This window comes from Monodon monoceros, unplaced genomic scaffold, assembly GCF_005190385.1.
Source record: "Monodon monoceros isolate NGI ecotype Baffin Bay Population unplaced genomic scaffold, NGI_Narwhal_1 Super_Scaffold_9, whole genome shotgun sequence".
NCBI classification, from domain to species: domain Eukaryota; kingdom Metazoa; phylum Chordata; class Mammalia; order Artiodactyla; family Monodontidae; genus Monodon; species Monodon monoceros.
The window spans coordinates 37544587-37572345 of NW_021703786.1; the positions used below are offsets into that span (position 1 = coordinate 37544587).

The following is a 27759-nucleotide window of genomic DNA, read 5'->3' on the forward strand; positions in this document are numbered from 1 at the left end:
GCGTGCTTGGGCATAAGCTATGAGGACAAGTCACTGACACAACATCAGGAGAGCAGCCACCTCACGGCGGGGAGGAGGCTGGGATGAGGGAAGGGCACTCCTGGGTGTCCACTCATCAGGTTCTGATTCTTGATCTTTATGATTATTTTTTACATGTATATAACCTAATCCTTAATATGTACTTACAGCTTATCATTATTCTTTATTAAAAAGGTGGTCTCCCCAACAAAGTAGGACACCTGCTTCTCCAAAGGAAGAAAAGGAATAGTTTCTATCAGTGAGGTATGGTATCCATACCATACCTCTGCTTCAACTATCAAGCCTGACAGCAACTCCCTTGAGAGGGGCACCGGGGCCACGACACTCAGGAGGCTCTGGGGCCTCAGTCCTGGGTCACTGCCTCTGCGGAGCCCACGGCACCTGGTGAAAGTTCTCAGTCATTCTGTGCACGACCCTTTTGCCTTGGTTGCTCTGGCACAGCTCGGCCGGCACCATCGCTGGGAGAGAAAGAAGAAACGTGCAGAAGAGGGAACCGGGCTTCAAGCTGACCCACCTCCTTCTACGGAGACGATGCCACAGTCCCTAAGAGAGGAGAGCAAGGCCACAGAGTTATTTGTAGTGAGGTGGATGGACCTAAAGTCTGTCATACAGAGTGAAGTAAGTCTGAAAGAGAAAAACAAATACCATATGCTAACACACATATATGGAATCTAAAAAAAGAAAAAAAAACGGTTCTGAAGAACCTAGGGGCAGGAATAAAGATGCAGACGTAGAAAATGGACTTGAGGACATGGGGAGGGGAAAGGGTAAGCTGGGATGAAGTGGGAGAGTGGCATGGACTTATATATATATACATACTACCAAATGTAAAATAGATAGCTAGTGGGAAGCAGCCACACAGCACAGGGAGATCAGCTCGGTGCTTTGTGACCTCCTAGAGGGGTGGGATAGGGAGAGTGGGAGGGAGACGCAAGAGGGAGGGGATATGGGGATGTATGTATATGTACAGCTGATTCACTTTGTTATACAGCAGAAACTAACACAACACTGTGAAGCAATTATACCCCAACAAAGATGTTAAATAAAAAATAAAATAAAATAAAAAAGACTAGTGTCTGTTATTCATCAGGAATTCCTCAGCTCACATTCACTGAAAGTGCACTGAAATGTAGATGCAAGAAGGAAGGGAAGGATTAACATTCACAGGACTCCCTCTGAATGCCAGAGTAACTGAGAGACATTTCTACCTAACTTTCTGATGGAATTTCAGTGAATGCTACATTCAGCCTCCTGATCTCCATGTCCCACCTTGGGAAATATGCTCTCCAGAGTGTCCTAGTTTATGCTAGGTGGGAATGGAGCCCACATCACTCTCATCCCACAGACCACAGCCACCCCAGAAGGAGACAGACAGTGCTGGTTGGAAGGGGCCCTCTATTACCCTGAACCCACTTTGGGTTTAGAGAAGAAGAGATTAAATAGAGGAAGCGGAAAACCCCAGTGTTCAAGAGCACTGATTTGGAGAAATGTCATGAAGCTGCCCCGAAAGAAGCCCATGAAAATTTTTGTTATTACTGGGACCAGTGAACTCAGGTCAAGACCCAGCTGCTGACTCAGGTCTCTCTCCGGGCCAAAGTCTCAGGCTCAATTTGCTCTCTTAGAGTTTACAAAATATTAGAGGGCACCAACAAGTGGTTTTTCAAGATTTATTTCGGAGCGCTGATCAGCGACCTATCAAAGAGACCTGATGTGAGAACATCGATGCCTCTCGACCGCCCCTGATGTACGGAAACCCGCCGTCATCTCCCGCAGATTTCAAGAACATGATATTCATCTTTGCCATCTTATTACTGATTTCATCATATATATTGATATTACTTCTACATTACCAATGGTTGTACAGGGGTCGGGAGGCTGGTTTATAATTTATTTATCACCTACAACACTTCCTTAACTCTGGAGGTCTTTGACATTTTTAACATTGGTGGCCACACCAAAAAAGAGTGCAGCTATGAAGGCATAAATGCGACCAAAGACCAGCTTCAAATATAGGATCGAGGCTTGGCTTGTTTCTACCGAGCGAATTCTCCTTGAACTGGGTCCGCTGTCCATGCTCCCTCCAGGACCTCTCTTTAAGCACAGGGGAGGCTCCCAGCCTACACGGCAATGGTAATTCCTCCTATTGTTGCAAACTCCTCTATGACTGCGTTTCTTAGGGGGACAGTCATAAGTTATTGCACCTATACGAGCACTGCAGGTGCTATTGAGACAGAACCTCTCAGGAGCGCAGGGGGTACCACTTCTCACATGACCAACATCAGTTGTTTCTGGGGAATAGTGACGGCCTACTCCCCAACACCAGACCCCTGAGATCTCTGACTGATGGAATGAAACATGTTCCTGCAACCGGGGAACATGAGTGACATTGCTACACTGCAGCCTTCCACATTTTATGTCTGCTTCTCCACAAGCAGCATGGTTCAACACCCTATCATTTCTTGTACAGTGTCCAAATCGATTGGCTTTTTGATTTATTGTATAGCAGACATCATGAGCGTTAGCAGCGTGTCTTCCAAAGATTTCTCTGCAGTGCATGGCGCGGTCAGTGCAGTTTCCATGATAGCAGTAGCCTTCTTCAGTACAGGGCGTTCCATCCTGCATATAAAAGTCTTCCGGGCATTGACTGGTTGTTCCAAAACAGTACTCTGGAATATCACATGTATTTTGGATTGGTCTGCAGAGTGTCCCAGGTTCAGAGTAGATACAGTCTGTACAGCATAGTCCTTCATTACAAGTAGCCCCTTCCACCAACATACAGTCATACTCGCAGCATTTGTTGCTATAACACTGCTTGAAGGAGCCACGGTCACACTGCTCCCAATCCTCTACTATATAGTTTCCACAACGCGTCTTTATCAGGCTTTCATTAAAATAGCTCACCGTCGTGTTAACTATACAACTGCCCCGTATCACTACTATGTTCCACCAGTGCCCGATGGAACAGTCACTGAAGGCATCTGTCAAGCCTGGGTATTTTGCCATAAGGCAGGTGGTCCTTCGCATACAATAGCAGTTATCACCGTCATACCACAGACCAAAACTTCTCCCAATGAGTTGGGTTGACACGATAGCTAATATTAAATAATGTCTGCCTAGATAACCAACGAAGAGCAGGCTACGATCAGTGTTACACACGGTATAAGTCTCTGGCTCAAACTGGCCTGGCCGTGGTCCAGCACGGATTACCATCAAGGATGGAGTGCTTTCTATGACTAGTCTGAAATTCTTTGCGTGATAACGAGTGTATGCACCACCTGGTACTCTATAGTCATTCATGACAGTTGGATCTCTTTCATTAAATAGTGCCACTGCGACTAGATAGAACCTTACAGCAAGACCTTGTTGAAAGGAGTCCACTATACTACACATATGTACCAGGATTTCCACACACTTAGACACATTGTTGTATACACGATACATTGAATTAGAATATTGAACAAATCCTTTCATAATTCCCTTATGTGCTGCAAACACCCTAGCACCACTCTTGGGGGCTACACTGACATCTGCTTCAGGGAGCAGTGGGTGTCTATCCTCCTTGTGTCCCGGTCCATATGCAGGTCCTGTTGCACTGGCATCTGCCACTATCTGAGAAACCACACGTTCAAACCTTTCCGAATCCTTGAGGGGTTTGATTTCATACGCAAGGTCATCCAACTTCATAATACCTTCAAGACCCCCATAGCACGTGTCCACGGTGATCATGGAAAAAGGAATCTCCTCCAGGTAGCCGAATTAGGTAGCCATAGCACGTGTCCACGGTGACCATGGAAAAAGGAATCTCCTCCAGGTAGCCGAGGTAGTATCAATCTGAAGGGATGAAGGGGTAGTCCATCTGCAAGGCTCCTTGGTCATCCTGAGTCATCAGCAGCAGGTGTCCGGGCCAAAATAACTTCTTGCGCCGCATGTGGATAACGTGCCTCTGGCCCCCAAAACGCAGGCTGTAGGAGAGCCAGCCTGGCGTCTGAACACCCTTGCCTCGGTGCAACTCCTTCCTGGGTATCACCAACTCCGAAGAGATGTAGCGCCATGAGGGACGGCCTTGAGAGCACTGGACTGGAGCCAGTACTGCCCAGAGTCCAAGCCGCAAGACGGCTGCCCCCCGAGTGACCTGGCCCTCTGCCAGCCTTGGGGCTCTGCTCAGGGACATCTGCCAATGAGTTAAAAGCAGGATCCCAGAGGAGCCAGGTCTACACCATCTGCTGTGGCCACTTCCTAAAAAGGAGACAGTGACAGAGCAAAAGAGGTCACTGGGTGGGTCTCCTAATGGGATTAGGTAACAGTCCCAGGGCGTGGCAGTGGATAGGTCTGGATATGAACTCAGCCAGGGCTGAGGTGGGAGAGCGGAGGACCATGTCCATGAGTGCTACCGTGGAACTGAGGGCATACGGGGTCAGCATCGTTCCTCAATGCTCTGTAAAACCCTTCAGAGGCCACCATCTGGTGCTCCCTTATTTATCAGATTTTATTTTCCTTGCCCCAGCGGGTGAGGAGAGACCCTGCTCCTGACCACGAGAGCCCCAGGGGTGCGCCCTCTAGTCCTTCTCTGTGGTTCTTTCCTGGACGGCGGTAGGTTCCTCCTGCGCATGTGCTGATCCCTTCTCTCTGTTGGTTCCCAATGTGAGAGAACAAATATTTCACTCTTGTGAAATTTTGTACTTGTTTTGAGGGGAGGAAAAAAATCTAGTTATCAGGTCATGATCAGAAGAAAAATTTCATTGTCCTCCAGACTACGAATATTTCCCTTTTAATTTACAAACATAGTCCTGCCGTTTACACCGGATGTGATCGGGGATGGACTTCCAAGGTAGGACATTTACTCCTTGCCTTCTGCCTGCTGTTCTGTATTCCTCCCCATCCCAACTGGGCCTGCTCATCCCTGATGGATCTAACACACCGGCTAATTTTCCCCTCTGAGAGGGCGAGAGTTAGACGCTCGTTCACTTCCACATTAGGGCTTTCGCAGAGCACAGGGTGAGGACAATTGACGCATAGAAACCTAATGATGTTTCCCTTACCCCCGTGCAGTCCCAGGGCTTCACCCTACGAGCTCCCAGTTCTGCTCTCTCAAACGAATTCCCACTGACCTTCTGAATGTTAATTCTACTCTTTAATTAATTTATACCCTGTACAAGATGATGTACTCTTTTCCCTCTCTTCACCATTTAATTATGCTTACACATATGGCTTTTACCTTTTTGCTTCTCATTTCTTTTTTCTTCTCCCATCTTCTATCTGGGCCTGTTTTCATTTTACTGTAAAATTATATCTCACAATCTCCTTTGGTGCCCGTTAGCTGACAATGGACTCTAGCTTGTTTTTTCATACCATGTCTTCCATGAAAGTACTTTCGTCAGCATGGAATGCTTTCTGAAGGCCCAGTTGCATAGGTACAGTACTACAGACTTGCACTAATTCCCCCCTCAGAATCCGGAGGCCACAAGCCCTGCTGTCTGCCTACGCATCATGACGAGAAGTCTGACTTAACTGCATACCTCAAACCACTTGAAGAGAATCAGACTTTTCCTTCAGAAATGGGATGATGGGATGAGGCCATGTGCCTGTGTGACTCAGGATTTTTCTCTCTTCCCAGGTACCCAGGCTGAGAACCACATTGTACAAAGGCATGAGGGAGAGGTGGTCTCCATGGAGAGGCTCGGCCTTACCTGTGTCGTCCACATGTTCCCAATTTCAGAATATCCCCTGTGGAGGATCCACATTCACCCAGGGAAGGGGCTGGAGCGGCTGCTGTGGCCTGGGCTCAGGGGCACACTCAGGACAGCATGACCTCCAGTCCTGAGTCAGCATCTCCATGGACACAACCAAGAAGCAAGTGTTCTCACAGCTGTGCAGCTCCAAGGCCAGGAGTGCAGGCAGGCACAGCTGTGCCTGAGACACTGCAGTCCGAGTGCGTGGTGAGCCAGACACAAGCCTCCTCGCAGGGGCAGGTGTGGGGGCTGCGGGTAACAGTCAGGGTCTCCCAGGAGATCTCAGGGCCTCAGAGGGAGGTCAGCACTGCCGACGCAAGGCTGATTGCAGGAGCAGGCGCAGATGGAGGTTCAGGGCTGCTCCCTGCCGGGGTCTGGGGCTTCCTCTCCTTAGAGCAGTCTCCCCCGGCCCATCTCTGCCTCGTGATTCTATGCTTAACTCTAAAACCTCTGAATTAGGAAGATGTGCTGCCATAGGAGGAAAACACTCCCATGCACAGAAGGCGGAGTCCCTTACGACTGTTTACTCCTGTCCATAAATACCAGTTAATTCTCAAACCTTCTGAAGTAAGTTGGCTAAATCCATACAAGAGGCTCTGCTGCAGCCAACAAGGCAGCACTACGCGGCACAGCTCAGAGCACAACCAGCCAGCGAGCAGCACCTCAAAGTGCATGATGGGTATCGGGCGGCACCGGCATCGCACACCCAAAGCAAGAGGAGGCAGGCCCTGGCGGTGGTGGTTATTGGCTTGACACCATGCTCACAGCACCAACAGTACTAACAGTGGACATCAAGGCAATGCATGGTGACACCCGTCCCCCACCAAAGCTCCACATAGAAGTTCAGTCTGATGATGCCACAGGCACACAGGAAAGGAATTTGAAAAATTTATCACCTCCATTATTGAGGTGTCTGTTGAGAGCAGGGCAGACCTCTCAAGAACATCAGAAATGGTTTGAGAGCACCAGCAATGGAGACGGATTAGGGTTTTCAATGTGGTTCCTGGGTGTGGGAGGGTTAAGTGTTGTGCTCACAGGCGGGGCTCACGTGGTTTTGATCTCCCACCTGCATCGAAGGAGGGAGAAGCTGTGCTTCTCACCAAATTTCCCAGCAGTGGGCAGAGGAAGAAGAGAGGAGTGAACTTTAAGATGTCAGCTCTCAAACGTCAGAAGATAGAGTAGGATTATTTCTTCCACTTAACACCTGCAAAAACTAACTGAAAAGCAAGGAGAAAAGGGCCGTTATGGATAGAAAACAATCTGAGTCCTTAGAAAGTGAGGAGAATGATTATATGTTGGTTAGCAATAATAAGAAATGGCAGAAAAGGAGTTCTTCAGTCTCTCCCCACTTCTAAGGACAAGGCTTCCAATATGAAAATTCCTCTTCAAGCTCTAGGGTAAAGTCCACCCCTGGGCTGCAGGAGCTCACAGCTCCCTCCGCAGACAGGGCTGAGGTCCCTGGGGAAGGCAGAACTGTGGTCCGGAAGAAGAGGAGGCTGTGGGTTCTTCTCCTCTGCCTGGTGACACCTCCCCAGGTGTCAGGTGTCACCTGACAAGGGTCGCAGGTGTCAGACACGGGGCTGTGGGGATGGCTGTGGCCACAGGTGACTGACAGCGACTGATTCTCCTTGTTGCCAGGTGTCCTGTCCCAGGTGCAGGTACAGGAGTTGGGCCCAGGACTGCACCTTGCACACCCTCTCCCTCACCTGTGCTGTCTCTGGATTCCTCATCCCAACCAGTGGTTATTGCTGGAGCTGGGATCCATCAGCCCTTGGGGTAGGGGCTGCACTGGTCATCAGGAATATGCTAGAAAGATGACACAGCCCCAGCCCCAGCCCCTAGGAGTTAACTCCCCATCTCCAGAGACACACCCAGGAACCAGTTCTCCCTGCAGCTGAGCTCTGTAACCACCGAGGGCATGGCTGCAGACTGTTCGAGGGACACAGGGAGGGGAGGTCAGGGTGAGCCCAGACAGAAACTTCCCTGCAGGGAGACAGGAGGGTCTGGGCTGCAGGTTTCACTGAGGACCATGAGGCAGGGCTGAGGCCCCCAGGGGTGCTCAGGACCCACTGAGCACAGAGACCAGCCACACGAGCAGGTGCAGATGAAGGCGGAGGTTTCCTGCCAGAGCCTGTGGTTCCCTCTGCGTCTCACCATCTCTCGTAGACCCTCTCTACGTTTGTAATTGTTTGCCGACCATAGATCTCTGATTAGAAGCTTCTGCTCTAACACGAGCACACAGTCTCACGTGCGCCAATGCAGAGTCCCACCTACGGAGCCAGTAATGACTGCTCATGGCCACCAGAAACAGGGATGTGAGGAGGCCTGAGGAAGCTGGTTGCTGCTTTCCTATCAGACTGGGAGAACAGACCTCAATAGAAATCCTAGACAAGGACAGTCTTTGCTGTCCTGGTCCCAGCCAGACGGAGCCTAAGGCTGGGCGAGTCCCTGAGAGAAGCTGATGGATTTTCAATCTAACCTTCCTCTCACCAGACTCAACGCTGAACAGTGAACACTGATCAGGCTGTCTCTTCTTCTGTGAATCAGTTTTCTTTCTCCTTCATCTTTTTGTCCCCAAACCCTTTCTCCTTCCACTCTCTGAAAAGGGGTCATGACCTTTCTGTGGTCTAAACCCCAGGGGCAGACCCTTTACCTGGAGCTTAGGTGTGGCCCAGGCTGTGGCTCCTGCAGGCACCTGGGAAGGTGTGATGGGACTTTAGACTTGCTGTGGACCAGGACGTGCTGCTGCCCTTTGCACACGCACCCGCTGGGGAAGCTAAGTGGACACGAGTACTCAAGGCAGTGATGCTTGTTTAGACACAACAGGATGTGGAGTTTGAACTTGTCCTGATCAAACTCTTGTGGGGTCACCCCCCTGACCTGTGGCTTCCAGCAGAGCCTGATGGACACTCTGCTGTGCTGGGAAGTCTGGAGGATGGAGGCTGTGCGGCCGGTTGGAGACATACAACCTTCTTGGGGCCAGACGTCAGGAAGGCCAGGCTGGAAATCTCGAGTAGTAGATGAAGCTGCTGTCCACTGTGGAACTGCATCTTCTTCGGGTCTGTTGTGATTGAACCAAGCCCAACCAGGTTATTTAGGATAATATTTCTAGGTTAGAGTAAAATGATGATAGAATTTAACAACATCTACAAAATACCTTCGGGGTAACACCTGGATTAGGGATTGACTGAATAACTGGAGAGGGAGCCCAGGCTAGCTGACACATAAAACTGACCATTGCCTTTGTTATTTTATATTTTATATTTGCCTAAAGAAGCAGGCTCATATTATCAATAACTATGCTAAGGTATTCTTTCAGTTATTTCAGGTCACCTGAAAGCAGTCATCGGAAATGGATCCCATCTGCGTGGAATTTGTTTTTAGGAAAGTACGGTTGTGTCGCTGAGAGCGATGTCAGCCCTGATGCAGCTCTGACCCTGAGTGACAGAGAGAGAAGTAAGATTGGATGGGACACCAAGTGTCCTTCAGTGCAAGGAGGGACCAGCTGGGGCATCTTCGAGCCCAAGTCGTCCTTCGGAGGACCCCCACACCTCACTGTTATGGCCCTGCCTCGGCATCAGCTGTGCAAGGACTGAATACAGACACCTCACCGTGGAGTCTGGGCTGAGCTGCTTTGTCTTTGTTGCTATTTTACAAGGTAATTGATGGAGAACAAGAGATCCTGAGGATGTGAGGGGATATGAGTGAGGGAATCAGTGGATGTGTGACAGTCTCCTGACCAGGATGTCTCTGTGTTTGCAGAGGTCCAGCTGGTGGAGTCTGAGGGAGGCTTGGTGTAGCCTGGGGGGTCTCTGAGACTCTCCTGTGCAGCCTCTGGAGTCACTTTCAGTAGCTATTGGATGAGCTGGGTGTGCCAGGCTCCAGGGAAGGGGTTGGAGTGGGTCTCATCCATTAATATTGGTACTGGTAGTGCTAACTATGCAGACTCTGTGAAGGACTGACTTGTGATCTCCAGAGACAATGCCAGGAACATGCTATATCTGCAAATGGACAGCCTGAGAGCCGTGGACAGGAACCATGCATTACTGTGCAAGAGACACAATAAAGGGAGATCAGTGTGAGCCCAGACACAAACCTCCCTGCAGGGAGACAGGAGGGGCTGGGCTGCAGGGTGTAATCAGGACACCAAGGAGTTCTCTGGATTCAGGAGCACGAGGTCTAGTCTGAGGGACAGGGCAGGTGCAGTGGTCTTGGCAGTAGATACCCTGGACAACAAATAACCCCATCTTCTCATTTATAATAAACTACTGGGCCATTGTCCAAAAATTGTCCCCTTTGGTGTAAAAGTATCTGGGAATCTCTTGCCTCAAAGATACCTAAAACATAAATCAAAATGACACATATTTCCATGTATGCTAAGACCTACAATGCCTTACTAGGGCAGTATTTATTTCCTTTGGAGTTATAGACTTTACTAATAGTAACTAAACTACACATTTTATTTTCAATACACACAATGTAGGGTCTTGGAATATCATTCAACAGAACCATCATGTCCCTGATAGGACCTAGACAGATGTTTGATATTAGAAACATAATGCTCTTCTCAAATAATTCCTTTCCAAATTCCAGTCTGGCACATAATCCCCTGAATGTTTCTCTCCCTTTCCCCATGGCTTGATTTATTTTTTAATATATTTTAGTATCTTTCCCCCATACCAAAAGGGTTGGACACCAGATCTAGGGCACATACTCTCCTGGAAGCACTAACCATAACCTGTCCTACAGGGCAGGTGGCTCATTTGATACAGGACCCTATATGCCCACAAACAACAACAATAACAGAGACCGGGTCAAGCACAGCTCACATCATCCTGATGATTGCTGATCTAATTAGTAACGGTCTAGTTGTTTTCAGTAGATTACAATTGGAAGCCCACTCTGCCACAGAGACACTGCTTCAAACAACCATGGCAAATGCTGAGACCCACATCCACTGCAACAGGAACTCACTTGGGGGTTCTCCAGTCCACATCCCAGATGATACCCGTCCAACTCAAGACCTTCCCACTGGTGATGACTTCATCCTGGATGCTAAATCCTGAGCCCCAGTAAAGCCTGTGGACGTTCCCTCTTAAAACACAAATGATGAACACAGAACCTTTACTGCTTTTCTTCTTTTGATATTGGGATTTCTACTATGTGTCTGGGCTCACCCTCTGCTTACACCACAACCCTGGTATAATCCTTGCTCTCTGCCAAAACGTACACCCCCGTTTTCCCAAGATTAAAGCAAAGTCTGGAAGACATTACTCCTATCTGTGCCATTCTGAAAATTAATGGGGCTTTTTAGCAAACGGAACAACTGGATATCCACATGCAAAAAAGTGAATCTTGGCAAAGACCTTATAGTCTTCACAGAACTTTACTGAAAATGGTTCACAAAACTGAATGTAAAATTCAAAACTCTAAAACCTCCATGAGATAACACAGGAGAAAACCTAGATGATTTGGGGTAGAATGAATGATGACTTTTTAGGATCCATAAAATAAATCTTTGATAAGCTAGATTCTAATAAATTTTAAAACTTCTGCTCTGTGGAAGACAATGTCAAGACAATGAGAATACAAGCCACAGCCTAGGATAAATTATTTGTAACAGATTCATCTGGTAAAGCACTGTTACCCAATTATACAAAGAACACTTGAAACTCAACAATATGAAAACAGAAAACCTGATTAAAAAGTGGACCAAAGGGACTTCCCTGGTGGCGCAGTGGTTAAGAACCCGCCTGCCAATGCAGGGGACACGGGTTCGAGCCCTGGTGCCACGGAGCAACTAAGCCCGTGCGCCACAACTACTAAGCCTGCGCTCTAGAGCTCTCGTGCCACAACTACTGAGCCCATGTGCCACAACTACTGAAGCCCATACACCTAGAACCTGTGCTCTGCAACAAGAGAAGCCACTGCAATGAGAAGCCTGCGCACCGCATCGAAGAGTAGCCCCACTCACCGCAACCAGAGAAAGCTCGCACACAGCAACAAAGACCCAACACAGCCAAAAATTTTAAAAAAATTATTTTAAAAAAAATGGGTCAAAGACCTGAATAGAAACTTCACCAACGGAGATAAACAGATAGCAAATGAGCATATGAGAAGAAACTCTGCTTCACATGTGATCAGGGAAATGCAAAGTAAAACCATGATGTGATGACTATACACAATTATTCAAACAGCCAAAATCTGGAACATGGACCACACTACATGCCGGCAAGGCTGATAAACTGTCATGACACATCGCAATTACCTGCCACATGCCGGCAAGGCTGTAGAAGGAAAGGAACTCATTCACCGCTTGTTGTAACGCAAGACGGTGCATCCACTTTGGGAGACATTTTAGCAGTTTCTATGAAAGGAAACATGCTCTTACCATATGACCCAGCAATCGTACACCTTGGTATTTACCCAAAGACATAGAAAACATAGGTCCACGTGACAACCTGCACACAAATGTTTATATCAGCTTTATTCATGGTTGACAAAACTTGGAAGCAACCAAGATGTCCTACAGTAAGTGAAGAGATAAACTGTGGTGCATCCAAACAATAGAATATGATTTGGCAATAAAAGAATGAAAAGACACGGAAGAGGCATGCATATTACTAAGTAAAAGAAGCCAATCCGAAAAGGCGTCATATTGTAAGCTTTTAACTTTGTGATATTCTGGAAAACACAAAACTATGGAGACAGTAAAAAGATCAGTGATTGTGTAGAGTTCGGGAAGAGGAAGATGGATGAACAGGTGAAGTCAGAGGACTTTTAGGGCAGGGAAATACTCCTTATCATTCCTTAATACTGGACACACGTCATACATTTCTAAAGTCACGTGAAACGTACAAGAGTGAACCCTAAGGTAAGCTATGGACTTCGGGTAATTGCCACGTGTCGTGACAGTTTATCAGCTATAACAAATGTGCCATCTGAGGGTAGTGATGATGGTGGAGGTTGTGCATGTGGGGGGTCAGTACGTATATGGGATAGCTCTGTACTGCCCCCCATTATGCTGTAAACCTAAAACTGCTCTCAAAAAAATTAAGTCTTTATTTAAAGAAAATAATGGATGAGGCTGCGCTCTAGAGCCCATGGGCCACAACTACCGAAACCCGCACACCTAGAGCCCATGCTCTGCAACAAGAGAAGCCACTGCAATGAGAAGCCTGCACACCACAGCAAAGAGTAGCCCCCGCTCACCACAACTAGAGAAAGCCCGCGCGCAGCAACGAAGACCCAGCGCAGCCAAAAATATAAATAAATAAATGAATGAATGATTGCAGGGAGCAGAAGTTTAAAGAAGAAAGAAGAAAGAAAATAATGGACATAAATGTTGTCTCCAGGAAGCACCGGCCTCCTTTCAGTCTACACCTTGACCCCTATGGAGCAGGACCACCCGCTCCTACTACAGCCTTGGCCGTACACAAATACTGCTACCTTTGCATAAACTTACTTACAGTTCATACTCTCAAAGGGCATAACTTCTGGACCCGTCTCCTTGACCTGAGCATATTCTAATACTCTTCACAACTCCGCCCAGGTACTGTTAGAGAGCCCCAAAACTTCAAATCTATTTTCCTGGCTAATGCCATACAAATGGGGACTTGGTGATGAGCCAGTTTACAAGGAATCTTTATATTTTTACTTGTGTTTGTTCTTCCTACTCTCATAGTAAAATGTTTTATTCCATTTAGAGTGACTTCTGCCATATTCTCTGAAAGTCACTCACGCAAAGTTCCCTTAATTTGAAGCCAGAGCACTGCAGGGACAACTGTAGCAACTGTATTTTCCTATTTCTGTATTCTCAATGTTCTGATTTGGGGGGCCTTGATCTTGCACAGACTGCCCTTCCTGGGCTGCAAATTCCCGCAGGTATCAGACACCTTCCTGCAGGTGTACCTCTGATATACAAGCCACCAATCCAGAGCACATCTCTATTTTCTGTCTCTCTTACAAGCTCTCACACACCTTTCCACATTCCTCCTGACCTGGATCACCCCAGGGCCAGGTCTCAGACAACCAGGGACCGCACATGCCCAAGAGCCTGACAAAATTATTCAAGCTATCCAGTGCTAATTTTACTCAGCTTACCTACCCTGCCTCATCCATTCCAAAACCCCAATCAGGTCTCTGGTGCATGTCCAGCCCCCTCTTCTGTCTCCTGACCAACCCCAGTGCCTCCCTGAGTGGCCCCTGTGTGGTGTGTGCCCCCTGTTTCTAGGGATCTGTGAGTGTAAACTGATAATCACTTCCACGTCCATGTGTCTCACCATACCTGATGAAAACAAATCTGGCTACATTTTAACACACACATACATACACACACAGGTTTTTACGTATATTTTAGCAGAAAACATACTCTGACAAGTTAAAAAAAATAACAGATGAATAATGTTTCATTTTCTTTTTGAAAGAGAATTTCTGATACTGTTTATATTTATTAAATGCCTTTCCTTCGTTTAAGTTTTTTAAGTATTCATGAGTCACATATCTCTATTTTCTTTCTCCCTAAAATTAGGAAACATTTTTGTGCAACTAATAAGGTCAAGCTCCCTGGTCATAATTTTTTGTGAATCAGGTGGGTAATCAGAAGGGAACAAGTCCCACCCTGACACCACCGCAGAAACCCTGTGAGAATCACAGATTAGAGACACGGGATAACTGCCTCACTGAGATTTAATCATAAGAATATATAAGACCCCTCTCCCCCAGACGACTAGCACAGTGCTGAGGCTCCAGGATAACACTAGTGGATGAAAGCTGTAAGTGCTACAAGACACAGACCCTCCAAGGAGGAGAACTTAGGGATGCCCAGAGACCACAGTGAGACAAAGTCCAGAACAGGAGATCAGGTTGAAGCCTCTGACACCTGCAGCTTACAGACCAAACTCAGGACCCTCGCTCGTCAGCCTCAGTCTGTTCTTCTCTCTTTCCTTAGTGTTCTGTGACAAAGTCTCCCTCCTCCTCCAGGAGTTTTTGGTGGACCCAGGTGTAATCACAATCCGGGTCCCACCGGAGACGTAGAAGACGACGCAGGTTTCCCACAGTTGGCGCAGTTGTGGGTGATTAAGCAGTGGGTCTATGTACCTGTCAGATGCTGGGGTCTTAGGTCCACAGGGAAGGCGGTCAAGAGGAAAGATGGCCAGCAGGGTTGAGCCCGAGGATGGAGAAACTTCTGGTGATGAGGTGTCCTGCAAAAGCCAGGGCATCCCTCACGGAGCTGACCTAGCTCATCTTCCTGCTACTGTCCCACCCACCTGGTGACCCAGTAGAAGAGCATCACCTAAGTCAGCTGACAACAACGCTGCCTCTTCCTCCTCAGACTTCTCAGGGTCTTCCTTCCTGCAGGAGGGGTCTCTGGGGTCCCTCAGGTGCAGCACTATGAGTGAGAAATGTTGTGACTGTGCCCCACTTCTGACAGTGTGGGGCAAGCCTGTACCCTTCCCATGGGGCAACTGCAGTGTCCAGATTCTTCAAGAACAGGCAAACCCAACGTGCATGCACACTCCAGTCTCCACTTTACTGTGTTTGCTTTTGTTTGTCAAAGGAAGTCACACACTCAAGCCTAGGGTCAGTGTGTGTCAGGGCACGGAGGGCACTGCCCATGTGCTAGTTATAGAAAAGAAGAAATTTCAAGTGCATTACTATGATAATTAGCCACTGTGTGTTTGTGTGTGCGTGTGTGTCTGTATTATTGGGATATTAGATGTTATGTGTGCATTGAGATCCATGGCTTCTATATGCAGGTGTTCTCTGACATAATATTAAACCAGAGGAGCCCAAAGGAAATGAGAGGAACGCCCAAAGCCCCTGACTGACTCACACGACTGTCAACTGTATCAATGCATCTGCCACCTCCAAGGAAAGGGCTCCCTTGTGGTTTCATAAAATCCTTGCTTGGGGTCTCCCTGTAAAGTATGGGGGTTTAGTAAGGCCGATTCACTATTTCAAGAGATGATGTAGAAAGAATATGGTGTCACTGTAAAAGGATTCTGAAGGCAAGGCACAGCCATTGAATACTGGACTGGAGATACTGAGGTAAATACAATGTGAGACCAGGCAGGACCCTTCCCTGCAGGGTGGTACTGGGGGTGCTCAGGACCCACCCAGCACAGGATTGCAGTCCCAGGAGAAGATGCAGGAGGAACTGAGGAGTGGTTTCCTCTCAGGGACTGAGTCTTCTCTTTTCAGCTAAAACAAATCTAAATTAAGAGTTGGTAAGGACTGCTTACTCCTGTGTGACTAATATTGGATTCTATTGGGAACACATACCCAACTCAATAAGGCAATGAGAACTGTGTTTAACAGGTAAGTTTGTAGGCCTTCTAGATATCCTAATTCTTAGAAGTGGAAAACAGGATTTTTTTAATCCAATGGTTGCACAGTTTGGGGAGACAGTCTGACCCTAGGAGTAACATTTAGTTATCAAAGCTCAGAACATGTTCAGGTTGTTTCCCTGTCATTCAAAGGTGGGTTCATAAAGAGAAGCATGGGGGTTCCCTGGTGGCGCAGTGGTTGAGAGTTCACCTGCCGATGCAAGGGGCACGGGTTCGTGCCCCGGTCTGGGAAGATCCCACATGCCACGGAGCGGCTGGGCCCGTGAGCCATGGCCGCTGAGCCTGTGCGTCCAGAGCCTGTGCTCCACAATGGGAGAGGCCACAACAGTGAGAGGCCCGCGTACCAGAAAAAAAAAAAAAAGAGAGAGAGAGGCATGTCCTGTGGGGCTTCTTTCTCAGTTTGAAGAACTCTGTCTGCACAGAGGTCAAGGATGTGATGGGGGACACATATTCTCAGACGAGGATTAGGACTTGGGCCTTGGCATCCCACTGAGTATGGCCCATGGGATATCCATCTTTCCTTGGCTAGACAGGCACTGGATGTGAAATATTCTGCCTCATCAATGGGCAAATAAGTTGAGATACCCTAGGTGAAATATGGGTATGTCTTGCCCTGAGAGCATCATCCAACAACCACGTAGCATCCTCCACAGAAGTCTCTCAGCCCTCACCACAGGCTGGACTGGCAGGGTCCTCTTCTGGCACCAGTGGCTACGTGGAAGGAACTTCCCAGTCCCTGGGCTGAAACCTCCTCCTGAGTATGTCAGAAACCCCGAGGGAGAGGTTGGCTGTGCTGGGGCTGAGGAGGTGACAGAGATGTTTAGGTTGAAGGTGCCTCAGAAAATGGGTTTATGTAATTGAAATTACCCAATAGATATGAGTATTCACTAATTATTTTGGGAATTTTCCATAAACCAATCACCATACGAGCAAAATTCAGAGACTGGAAAATGGTTCAAATAAATAAAGCTGATATAAGCATTCCCATGAAGGCATTTGTGTGAACATAAAATTTTTTTTTTTTATTGGCTATGATGGGTCTTCGTTGCTGTGCGCGGGCTTTCTCTAGTTGAGGCAAGTGAGGGCTACTCTTCGTTGTGGTGCATGAGCTCATTGCAGTGGCTTCTCTTGCTGTGGAGCATGGGCTCTAGGCACGCGGGCTTCACTAGTTGTGGCACGCGGGCTCAGCAGTTGTGGCTCGCGGGCTCTAGAGCGCAGGCTCAGTAGCTGTGGCGCACGGGCTTAGTTGCTCCGCGGCACGTGGGATCCTCCCAGCCCAGGGCTCAAACCCGTGTCCCCTGCATTGGCAGGCAGATTCTTAACCACTGTGCCACCAGAAAAGTCCAAACATAAAATTTTAAATCAGTTGGGTAGGTACTTTGTAGCCCACTCCTCAGTCACATGGTAAGTGTATGTTTAACTCCATAAGAAACTGTTAAAATGTCTTCCAAGTTCGTAATGCTCCACTTCCTGCCAGAATTTGATTTTTTGCATGGGTTTATTCAGAATCTACCCTCCTTATAACAGAACATACTTGGAAATATTGGCCATGTAACCAAGGCTTTGACTGGACTGTCATATTTTAGAGTGATGTGTATAAAATCAGATGTGTCCTGAGAGTTCAAGACACTAAAGTTGTTTTTTATTGCCAATGGTTACAAAGACATCTCAGGATAACTGGCCTGCATCCTGGCTCATGTGGTACCCAGCCTTACAGGAAAGTAAGGAAAGGCACTTCTTGATAGGACCAGGAACCTTAGAATATTTTATAGAAGAGATAATGATGACAGAAGACAGGAATTCACCCAAATCTATAGCTACTGCATATGAGGTCTGGTGGTAAGTTCTCGGCATGTCTTCCTAACCTCAAGAGGCTTTTAAGACTACAACCTGAGATTCCTTAAGAAAAATTCAACCAAAACATACTAAAATGTTCATGTGGTCAGTAATCATTCTTGCTGAACATGTGTGAATAATCAGGCCAAATCTAATTAGAACAGATGAATTTTGTAAAAAAGGATAACCTTACTTTGTTAAGGTTTCATCACAAGTAGGGTGACTATATGGAGAGATTTTATGTTTCAGTAGAAAACCACAGCCAGTCCTATTGGGTTATGAGATTCCAGCCCAGTTAATTTTCTGAGAAGGTATTTATCTACCTGTAAATTTGTTTTGATCCTGCCATTTCTCATATTTAGTTGGCCCTTAACAAATTCTCACCTCTTGTAGCTGCCTTCACTATCTGGCTACGTCTCTCCAAAGTAGTGTTCCGAATTTTATCCCACCCTCCAGAATTCACATCATGAAGAACCAAAACGTGACTACCCAGATCCTCACTGTGACTCTAAGTTGTCTGTAGCTGATCTTCCCCCCAGTACCTAATGAAGCCGTGTGAGCTGATGCAGGACAACTTGACAAAAACTTCAAAGAAACTTCAGAAGATGGTATGCGAATAACCTTGGTGCCTGGAGCTGCCGCTGTGTAGGCTCCTGTGTGGTTCACCTAATTTCTGCACCTTTTAGTCTCTGCTCCAGGAAATACCATGACTGTGGACAATCTTATCAAAATCCCTCTGATGTCTATGCCACCACCTGGAACATTCAGTAAATCCATCCAAGAAATCCATCAGACTGGCACTGATGTTGGCACTCCACCATCTAAAGATATTTTGTGCCAAATGTCTAGAAATTTTCTTGATTAGCTGCACTCTGGACTAAGAAATTGTCATTTCAGTCTGCCTCAACCATTAATCTTTTTTTTAACATCTTTATTGGAGTATAATTGCTTTACAATGGTGTGTTAGTTTCTGCTTTATAACAAAGTGAATCAGTTATACATATACATATGTTCCCATATCTCTTCCCTCCTGCGTCTCCCTCCCTCCCACCTTCCCTATCCCACCCCTCTAGGTGGTCACAAAGCACCCAGCTGATCTCCCTGTGCTATGCGGCTGCTTCCCACTAGCTATCAATTTTACGTTTGGTAGTGTATATATGTCCATGCCACTCTCTCACTCTGTCCCAGCTTACCCTTCCCCCTCCCCATATCCTCAAGTCCATTCTCTAGTAGGTCTGTGTCTTTATTCCCGTCTTGCCCCTAAGTTCTTCATGACCTTTTTTTTTTCCTTAGATTCCATATATATGCGTTAGCATACGGTATTTGTTTTTCTCTTTCTGACTTACTTCACTCTGTATGACAGACTCTAGGTCCATCCACCTCACTACAAATAACTCAGTTTCGTTTCTTTTTATGGCTGAGTAGTATTCCATTGTATACATGTGCCACATCTTCTTTATCCATTCATCTGTTGATGGACACTTAGGTTGCTTCCATGTCCTGGCTATTGTAAACAGAGCTGCAATGAACACTTTGGTACATTACTCTTTTTTTTTTTTTTTTTGCAGCACACGGGCCTCTCACTGTTGTGGCACACAGGCTCCGGACGCACAGGCTCAGCAGCCATGGCTCACAGGCCCAGCCGCTCCGCAGCATGTGGGATCTTCCAGGACCGGAGCACGAATCTGTGTCCCCTGCATCGGCAGGCGGACTCTCAACCACTGCGCCACCAGGGAAGCCCCTGAGGGTTGTCTTTTGGTGTTGTTTAGGGTTTCCTTTGCTGTGCAAAAGCTTTTAATGGTGAAAAACTGAAACCATTTCCACTAAGATCAGGAACAAGACAAGGTTGCCCACTCTCACCACTATTATTCAACATAGTTTTGGAAGTTTTAGCCACAGCAATCAGAGAAGAAATCCAAACTGGAAAAGAAGAAGTAAAGCTGTCACTGTTTGCAGATGACATGATACTATACATAGAGAATCCTAAAGATGCTACCAGAAAATTACTAGAGCTAATCAATGAATTTGGTAAAGTAGCAGGATACAAAATTAATGCACAGAAATCTTTGGCATTCCTATACACTAATGATGAAAAATCTGAAAGTGAAATTAAGAAAACACTCCCATTTACCATTGCAACAAGAAGAATAAAATATCTAGGAATAAACCTACCTAAGGAGACAAAAGACCTGTATGCAGAAAATTATAAGACACTGATGAAAGAAATTAAAGATGATACAAATAGATGGAGAGATATACCATGTTCTTGGATTGGAAGAATCAACATTGTGAAAATGAATCTACTACCCAAAGCAATCTACAGATTCAATGCAATCCCTATCAAACTACCACTGGCATTTTTCACAGAACTAGAACAAAAAAATTTCACAATTTGTATGGAAACACAAAAGACCCCGAATAGCCAAAGCAATCTTGAGAAAAAGAAAAGCGGAGCTGGAGTAATCAGGCTCCCTGACTTCAGACTATACTACAAAGCTACGGTAATCAAGACAGTATGGTACTGGCACAAAAACAGAAATATAGATCAATGGAACAGGATAGAAAGCCCAGAGATAAACCCACACACATATGGTCACCTTATCTTTGATAACAGAGGCAAGAATATACAGTGGAGAAAAGACAGCCTCTTCAATAAGTGGTGCTGGGAAAACTGGACAGGTACATGTAAAAGTATGAAATTAGAACACTCCCTAACACCACACATGAAAATAAACTCAAAATGGATTAAAGACCTAAATGTAAGGCCAGACACTATCAAACTCTTAGAGGAGAACATAGGCAGAACACTGTATGACATAAATCACAGCAAGATCCTTTTTGACCCACCTCCTAGAGAAATGGAAATAAAAACAAAGCTCAACCATTAATCTTTGCTTTTATTTTACTCTCTTGATAATCCCCCTTATTGCAGGTTTAAAGGCTCACACCATACAAACAATATCCTCTACTATAAACTCTCAACACACAGTACAGGAGGCCCTTAACAATCAAAAACCCACTGAACAAGAAATGGACTTCTATTGTACAGAGGAAAGAAGAATGCCTCTTCTTACCTTGAGCCAGAAAGGTGGATTGACAAAGACTCCCTCCTTGATCAAACTTTAGTGACGCTCCTCTGAACTCCCTTCTTGAGGAGACCTCAACCTTGGCCTGCCTTTAGTAAGACTCCTACTAAGTCAATTTACTGAGAATTTCTCCACCCTTGATATGTGATCAAATTCCTGATCTTCCACCTTTTGAGATATAAGACCTTGACTGCATTTAGCAAGAACCTCTTAAGCCAGTTTAAGAAGATCCTCTGACCTTTGTTACCTCCTATAAGTGAGTTTACATCTGATCACTCTGCCAGTTGGTATAAATCCCCACTTGTCCCTGTTGTATTTGGAGTTTAGTCCAGTCTTCCTCGTGTTGCAGTAGTATTGAATAAAGTCTCACTTGCTATTTTTATAAGTTTTATAATTTGTTGTTCTTTAACCCAAGTTCTTTGCTTTCAAATTACACTGGTGGGGCAGGCATAGGATAGAGTTTCCCATTCCCAAGGCAAAAAAGGAAAATGATGTAAACCAGGTGTCAAGCAAGTCAGAAAGAAACAGAGCAAATTCTATTGGATTTTAAGATAAGAAAAAAAAAATGTATTGGCTCTATCAAGGAGGAAGAAATTTTCCTCTACGTTTCTAGGTCCTTCTGGCTGGTCTAAAAATTAAATTGACATGAAACAGATTAAAAGGAAAAATTCCAATAAACACTCAATAATATGTATACATGGGAGAGACCCAGGAAACCTGAGTAACTCACCTTAAATATCATCTTAAGGTAAAGGCGAAAGAGCAGGTTGGGGTTAGTGGTTTGGGACTTCAAAGGGGAAGAAGGCAATTCACATGAAAATGGCAAAGTAGATGTTTGATAAATAAATGTTTGCTGGGCCAGTGGAGACAATGGGACACAGAGTGGACTCTGATCTCTAGGCCCTGCTGAGTCTCCTGGCCCCCACACCACCACACCTAGCCCATGTTTTTTGCACATATTTCTGCTGACAGCTCTATTTTGGTAACAGGTCCTCTATCTAAATTCTATAGGTAGCTAAGGGGGAGGTCAAAATTTCTTCCTGACTCTTCTGTTCTTAAAAAGAATAACCTTAATTTAATCCTCAAGACAATGAGACACACTAGGGTGGCAAATTTTGCTCCCTTTCATCTGCATGCTCTGTCCTCTGGGCCCACCTGTCTGTGACCCTGGCACCTCAGCCTGTGCCCTCTGAACACTGGGTGGCAGTAGCAACCAAGCGAGCCACTCCGTCTGTCCCTGTCCTCAACTCAATCTTTCTCTACTTCATCCCATTTGGTTATTTCAGTCCAGAGGAACGTTGTGTCTGCTACTGTCAGACTCTCAAAACCCTTCTTGGCCTTCTATGCAATTCATGAGATTCAGGTCATCAGACAAGAGGATCCTCCACAGGCCTTTCCTGTATGACCACATAGCTATTCCTGGTTCTGCTGAGATGGTTGACTGTATGAATCACAGGCATCAACCCTTTAGCAAAAGTTTTTCCAGGCACACCCTTGGCTCTATTTCAAAAGTAGGTTATCTGGATAGACTGAGATGTTTCCAAAACTTCAGGATTTCTTTCTGCTTTTCTTAATAATTGTCTCTTCACTTCACTTTCTCTTCTCATAACTGCAAGCATCAAGAAGAAATCAGGCCATACTTTCTTCAATAGTTTGCTTAGAAATCTCTTCAGCTAAACATCCAAAATCATCACACTCAAGTTCTAATTTGTACACGCAACCTAATACTATTTAGAAAAGTTTTCTGCCACTTTATTACAAGGTTCACCTTTCCACATGTTTTCAATGGCATGTTCTCCATTTCCATCTGAGATATCACCAACATTCATTTGTTTATGCTTATATATGTATTTCTAAGAATACAGAAGCTTTCTCTCAGCTTTCCTCTTTCATTTCTGATCCCTCACCATAATCTCCATCAATGTACATTTTCTACCAACAGGTCTTCCAATCTATCTGAGCTTTTCCTACTAAGCACACCAACACCAGCCTCTTTTCATTACCCAAATCTAAAAATATTTCCACATGTGTAGGTAAGTGTTAAGCAGCCTTCCTCTTCCTGATACCAAAATCTTTATTATTTTCTAGGGCTGCCATATGAAATACCACACACTGAGCAGCTATACGCGATAGAAATTTATTATCTCACAGATCTGGAGGCTTGAAGGAAATGTGATGTGTCGGCCAAGTCGATTTGACATGTTGGCCAAGTCAAACATAATTGTCCCTCACAGCCCTGTCTGTCAAGCCTCTCTCTGTGGCTTGACAATGACCAGATGCAATCCAGAAAGTGAAAAGACAGCCCACATAATGGAAGAAAATATTTCCACATTATATATCTGATGAGTCTTTCTTTATCCAGTGTATATCAAGAACTTTCATAACTCATCAACAAAAACAAACAACCCAATTTTAAACATGGACAGAGGACTTAAATAGACCCTTTTTTGCACAAGACATGAAAATGGTCAACAAGCAGATGACAAGACAGGAGGGAAATGCAAATTAAAACCACATGCAATAACTCCTTCACACACTCTAAAATGGTCATCATCAAGAGAATTAAAAATAACAAATGTTGGCAACAATGCAGAGAAACTGGAACCTTTAAACATGACTTGCGGAAATGGAAAAGGGTGCAACCTATGTTTACAATATGAATGTACAATTACCATATGGTTCAACACCTCCACTCCTAGATAGAGACCCCAAAGAACTGAAAACAGGTGTACATATATATTGATAGCCGCACTATTCACAAGAGCCAAAAGGAAGAAACAATGCAAACGTCCATCAGTGGGTAAATGGATAAACATAATGGGGTTGGTCCATAAACCGCCATGTTATTCTGGCATGAAAGGAATAAAGTGAAATGGTGCAGCCCCTGTGGAAGACAGGACGGCAGCTCCTCAAAAAGGTAAACACAGAATTAACATATGATCCATCAATTCCACATCAGGGTATATACCCAAAAGACTAAAAGCAGGGACTGGAAGAGATAAGGGTACACCCATACTCACAGCAGCATTAATCACAATAGCAAAAGGTGGAAGCGATCCAAGTGTCCATTGATGGATGAGCGGATAAACTAAATGTGGTATACACACAAAAGAATGTCATTCGGCCTTAAAAATTAAGGAACTTCTGACACGTGCTACAACATATATGAGCCTTGAAGTCATTAAGATAAATGAAATAGGGCTTCCCTGGTGGCGCAGTGGTTGAGAGTCCGCCTGCCGGTGCAGGGGACACGGGTTTGTGCCGCGGTCCGGGAGGATCCCACATGCCGGGAAGCGGCTGGGCCCGTGAGCCATGGCCGCTGAGCCTGCGCGTCCGGAGCCTGTGCTCCGCAACGGGAGAGGCCACAACAGTGAGAGGTCCGCGTACCGCAAAAAAAAAAAAAAAAAAAGATAAGTGAAATAACTCCGTCACAAAAGGACAAAAATGATATGATTCCACTTATATGAGGTACCCAGAAAAGTCAAATTCAGAGAGAGAAAGTAGAATGTGGTTGCCCTCAGGGGCTGAGGGGAATTCGTGTTTAACGGCTACAGAGTTTCACCGGTGAAAACTGAAAAGATCTGAATGTGGATGGTGAGGATGTTTGTACAACAATGTGAGTGTGGTTAATGCCATAGAATGGTGTGCTTAAAATAGTTTAAATGGTAAATGATCGATACATTTAATCACACACACACAAAATAAATGAAGTACTGATACATGTGACAATACAGAAAAGCCACCCAGATCATACTCATCTTGTGTGCTTTAAATCCATCAGGGTTGTGAAAATGAGGGAAAGTATCAGTAATTGTTCCAGAAAAAGAAACCTGGATCAGAATGGGAAAAGACATTCCCCTAGAGCTGGAGCAGCTGGTGAAAGTTGAAGTGGGCCTGTGGATTGGACTGCAATGTGGAAACCATCATAATTTCCTCATTTGGAGGTTACGTGGTGGTTCCCTGGAAGGGGGGCCCCGTTTTGGGTAAAATGCACTGGAGTATTTTGTGTTCAGTGGCTAAAGCAGCAAAGCAAGGAAGTCTGGGTAATCTGAGTGTGCAGACACACAGTACCTTGTTCTGCTATTACAAGTTTCTGTAGGTTTGGAGTTACTGCAAAGTCAATAACTTTCCAAAACACCATGTCAAGACCACACCAGAAAGGCAGAGAAAATATTACACTTCCTTATGGAGGCCAAGCCTTAACCCAGATCCACAAAGTCATGAACCTAACTGCCCTTATAGGAGTCCACATGGAACTGACAGGCACTGTGGGAAGATTCTAGTAGGAGACACTGTGTCTTTGGTGTTGTGGATGACCTAAATATGACAGAAACAGTGGGATTTTCGAGTTCCAGTTTTCTACATCGCTCTACCAAAAAACTATTAGAAATAATAAATGAACTCAGTGAAGTTACAAAATCAATACACAGAAAATCAACTGCATTTCTAAACACTAATCACGAACCATCAGAAAGAGGGAAAAAACAAAAGCTATTTACAATTCCATCAAAAAGCACAAAATACCTAGAATAAATTTAACGAAGGACGTGAAAGACCCGCACACCGAAAACTTGAAGAAACTGAAGACACAGTCAATGGAAAGATGCCCCGTGCTCATGGAACGCAAGAATTCATCGTGTTAAAACGTCCATTCTTCCCAAAGCAATGTACACAGTGAGCGTAACTCCTGCCGAAATTCCAATGGTAGTTTTCACAGAAACAGAGCAAATCCTCCTAACGTGTGTGGCGCCGCAAAGGACCCCGAAGCGACCCTGAGCAAGGAGAACGGGCTGGAGGCATCTCCCTCCCTGACTCCACACTCCGCTGAGAAGCTGCAGTCCCCAAACTGTGCGGAACTGGCACAAAGACAGGCGCACGGTCCCGAGGGACGGGACGCAGAGCCCAGAATCCACCCCGCACGCGTGGGGCCGTTCATTTATGACAAAGGGGCCAAGGACGCACCGAGGGGAAGGGCAGGCCCCGCAATAAATGGTGCTGGGAAAACTGGCCACCCCATACCACATGCTGGCTACACAGCACGCCGAAGTGACTAAAAACCCAGCTTCGCACACCAAGCCCTTCCTGGGTCGCATGAAGACGCACCCCCGTCAGCCGTCAGTCGCCCACAGGAAGCTTCTCCCCACTTCTTCTCACCTTTTCCTCCCGGCGTCGCCTGGGTCCTCAGGAAACCCAGCTTCCGTCAGCGTGGACACAGGCCTGCGTCGTCCTGAAACCGAAACCCCAGCGAGTCCTAAGGAGACTGAATTGCTGTCAGCAGAGACGCTGAGCCGGGCGTCCCAGCCGAAGCCTCGGCGGTGCCTGAGGAGACACAACTCCTCTCAGCTGCAGGCAGGGAGGGGGAACACGCATGCGCCCTGGGTCGGAGAGGCCAGCTCAGCGCCACCGTGTGGTCAGTGCAGGAACTGCAGGCCGCGCGTCCCTCACAGTTCACAGGACACAGCGCTCCCTGCAGGCAGAACTGCGGAACACATCCAACTTTGGGCGTTCACTGACACGGAGACTGTGTCCCATAACTTCTCCAAAAATAGTTAAGGAGCCGTTAACTGGAAACCGTATGACATGAAATGGAGGTAGACACGAACTTTACAACTTATGCCAACTCATTCAAAATTATTCTTAGACACATTTAAAAGGCACAACTTCAAAATTATAGAAGAAAACATAGGAGAAAATCTACATGAACTTGTGTTTGATTAGGTAGATCATGATCTTCGGGTTTTAACACACAATACGAAAAGGAAATCCACGAAAAAAGAGCAAGTAATATCATGGACTTTATAAACTTAAAGATTTCTACTCTGTGAAAGACCTTATTCAGAAAATCAAAAGACAAGCCAGAAGCTGGGAGAAAAATATTTGAAAACACATATCTAATAAAGGATTTGTCTCAAATATACAAAGACCTCTAACACAAGCAACCCCACTAAAAACAGGTAAAGATATGAACAGACGCCTGGACAAAGAAGATATACAGACAGTATTTAAAAATGCTCAGTATCATACACCATTAGGGAATTACGAATTAATACAAAACCTAGATATCACCGTACATCTATTAGAACTGCTGAACCCCAAGAAAATGACAATGCCAGTTACTGCAAGGTGAGGAACAACAGGAACTCTCCCCGCTGACCGGTGGAATGCACGTTCAGCTAATTTGTAAGACAGTTTGGCAGGTTTTTCCCTCCCCTTTGCCTTGTAGCTGGTCTTTCCTTTCTCAGACATGACTTGGAGTCTTGGAAAGAAATGCTGATTCTGTGAGGTTGGCTTTTTCAAGTGGTTTCCTTCCCTCTGGTCCTGAAGCAGAAGGTTGGGGCCAAAGATGACTTGATGTTGCCAGGGATGGGCCAGAGTGGGGAGAAGTCGGACCTGGGACAGTTTGCTGCCGTCCACCTCCCGGGCTTAATACCCCCTCACTCACCTAGAACTGGAATTCCTAGTCATCCGTTTATGACAGGAGGAGATGGGGTAGCGGGAGGCCAAGGGGGTCATTTCAGCACCACGGATGTCTCCTTGTGTCAGAGCCACACACCCAGGTAGCTCTGCTCTGCGGGCTGGAACCCCTTAGAAATTACATCTAGGCTCAGAGATTGTTAGTTCTCCATTCCAGCTTCCATGCCAGCAACCCATCTGGTTGTGCTCACGCCGTGTACGTGCCATGGACGGAGGCCAGCCCTAGGAGTTGATCGCCACCCGGCA

General features: G+C 46.0%; 1 protein-coding gene across 1 annotated transcript; it reads right to left on the reverse strand.

Annotated features, from left to right (window-relative positions):
• Window positions 1-1119: 1119 nt before the first annotated feature.
• Window positions 1120-26353, reverse strand: LOC114888696 (disintegrin and metalloproteinase domain-containing protein 29-like). Its single transcript, XM_029211000.1, has 2 exons — window positions 26194-26353; window positions 1120-8829 (listed from the first exon to the last, which is right to left on the reverse strand). Exon 2 carries the CDS (start codon window positions 3763-3765, stop codon window positions 1951-1953), a length of 1815 nt encoding a protein of 604 aa, XP_029066833.1. The 5' UTR covers window positions 3766-8829; window positions 26194-26353; the 3' UTR covers window positions 1120-1950.
• Window positions 26354-27759: the final 1406 nt, after the last annotated feature.

What these genes read in the sequence shown, in the direction of transcription:
- LOC114888696 (XM_029211000.1), bottom strand. Translation starts at nt 3,765, where the DNA reads ATGATCACCGTGGACACGTGCTATGGGGGTCTTGAAGGTATTATGAAG.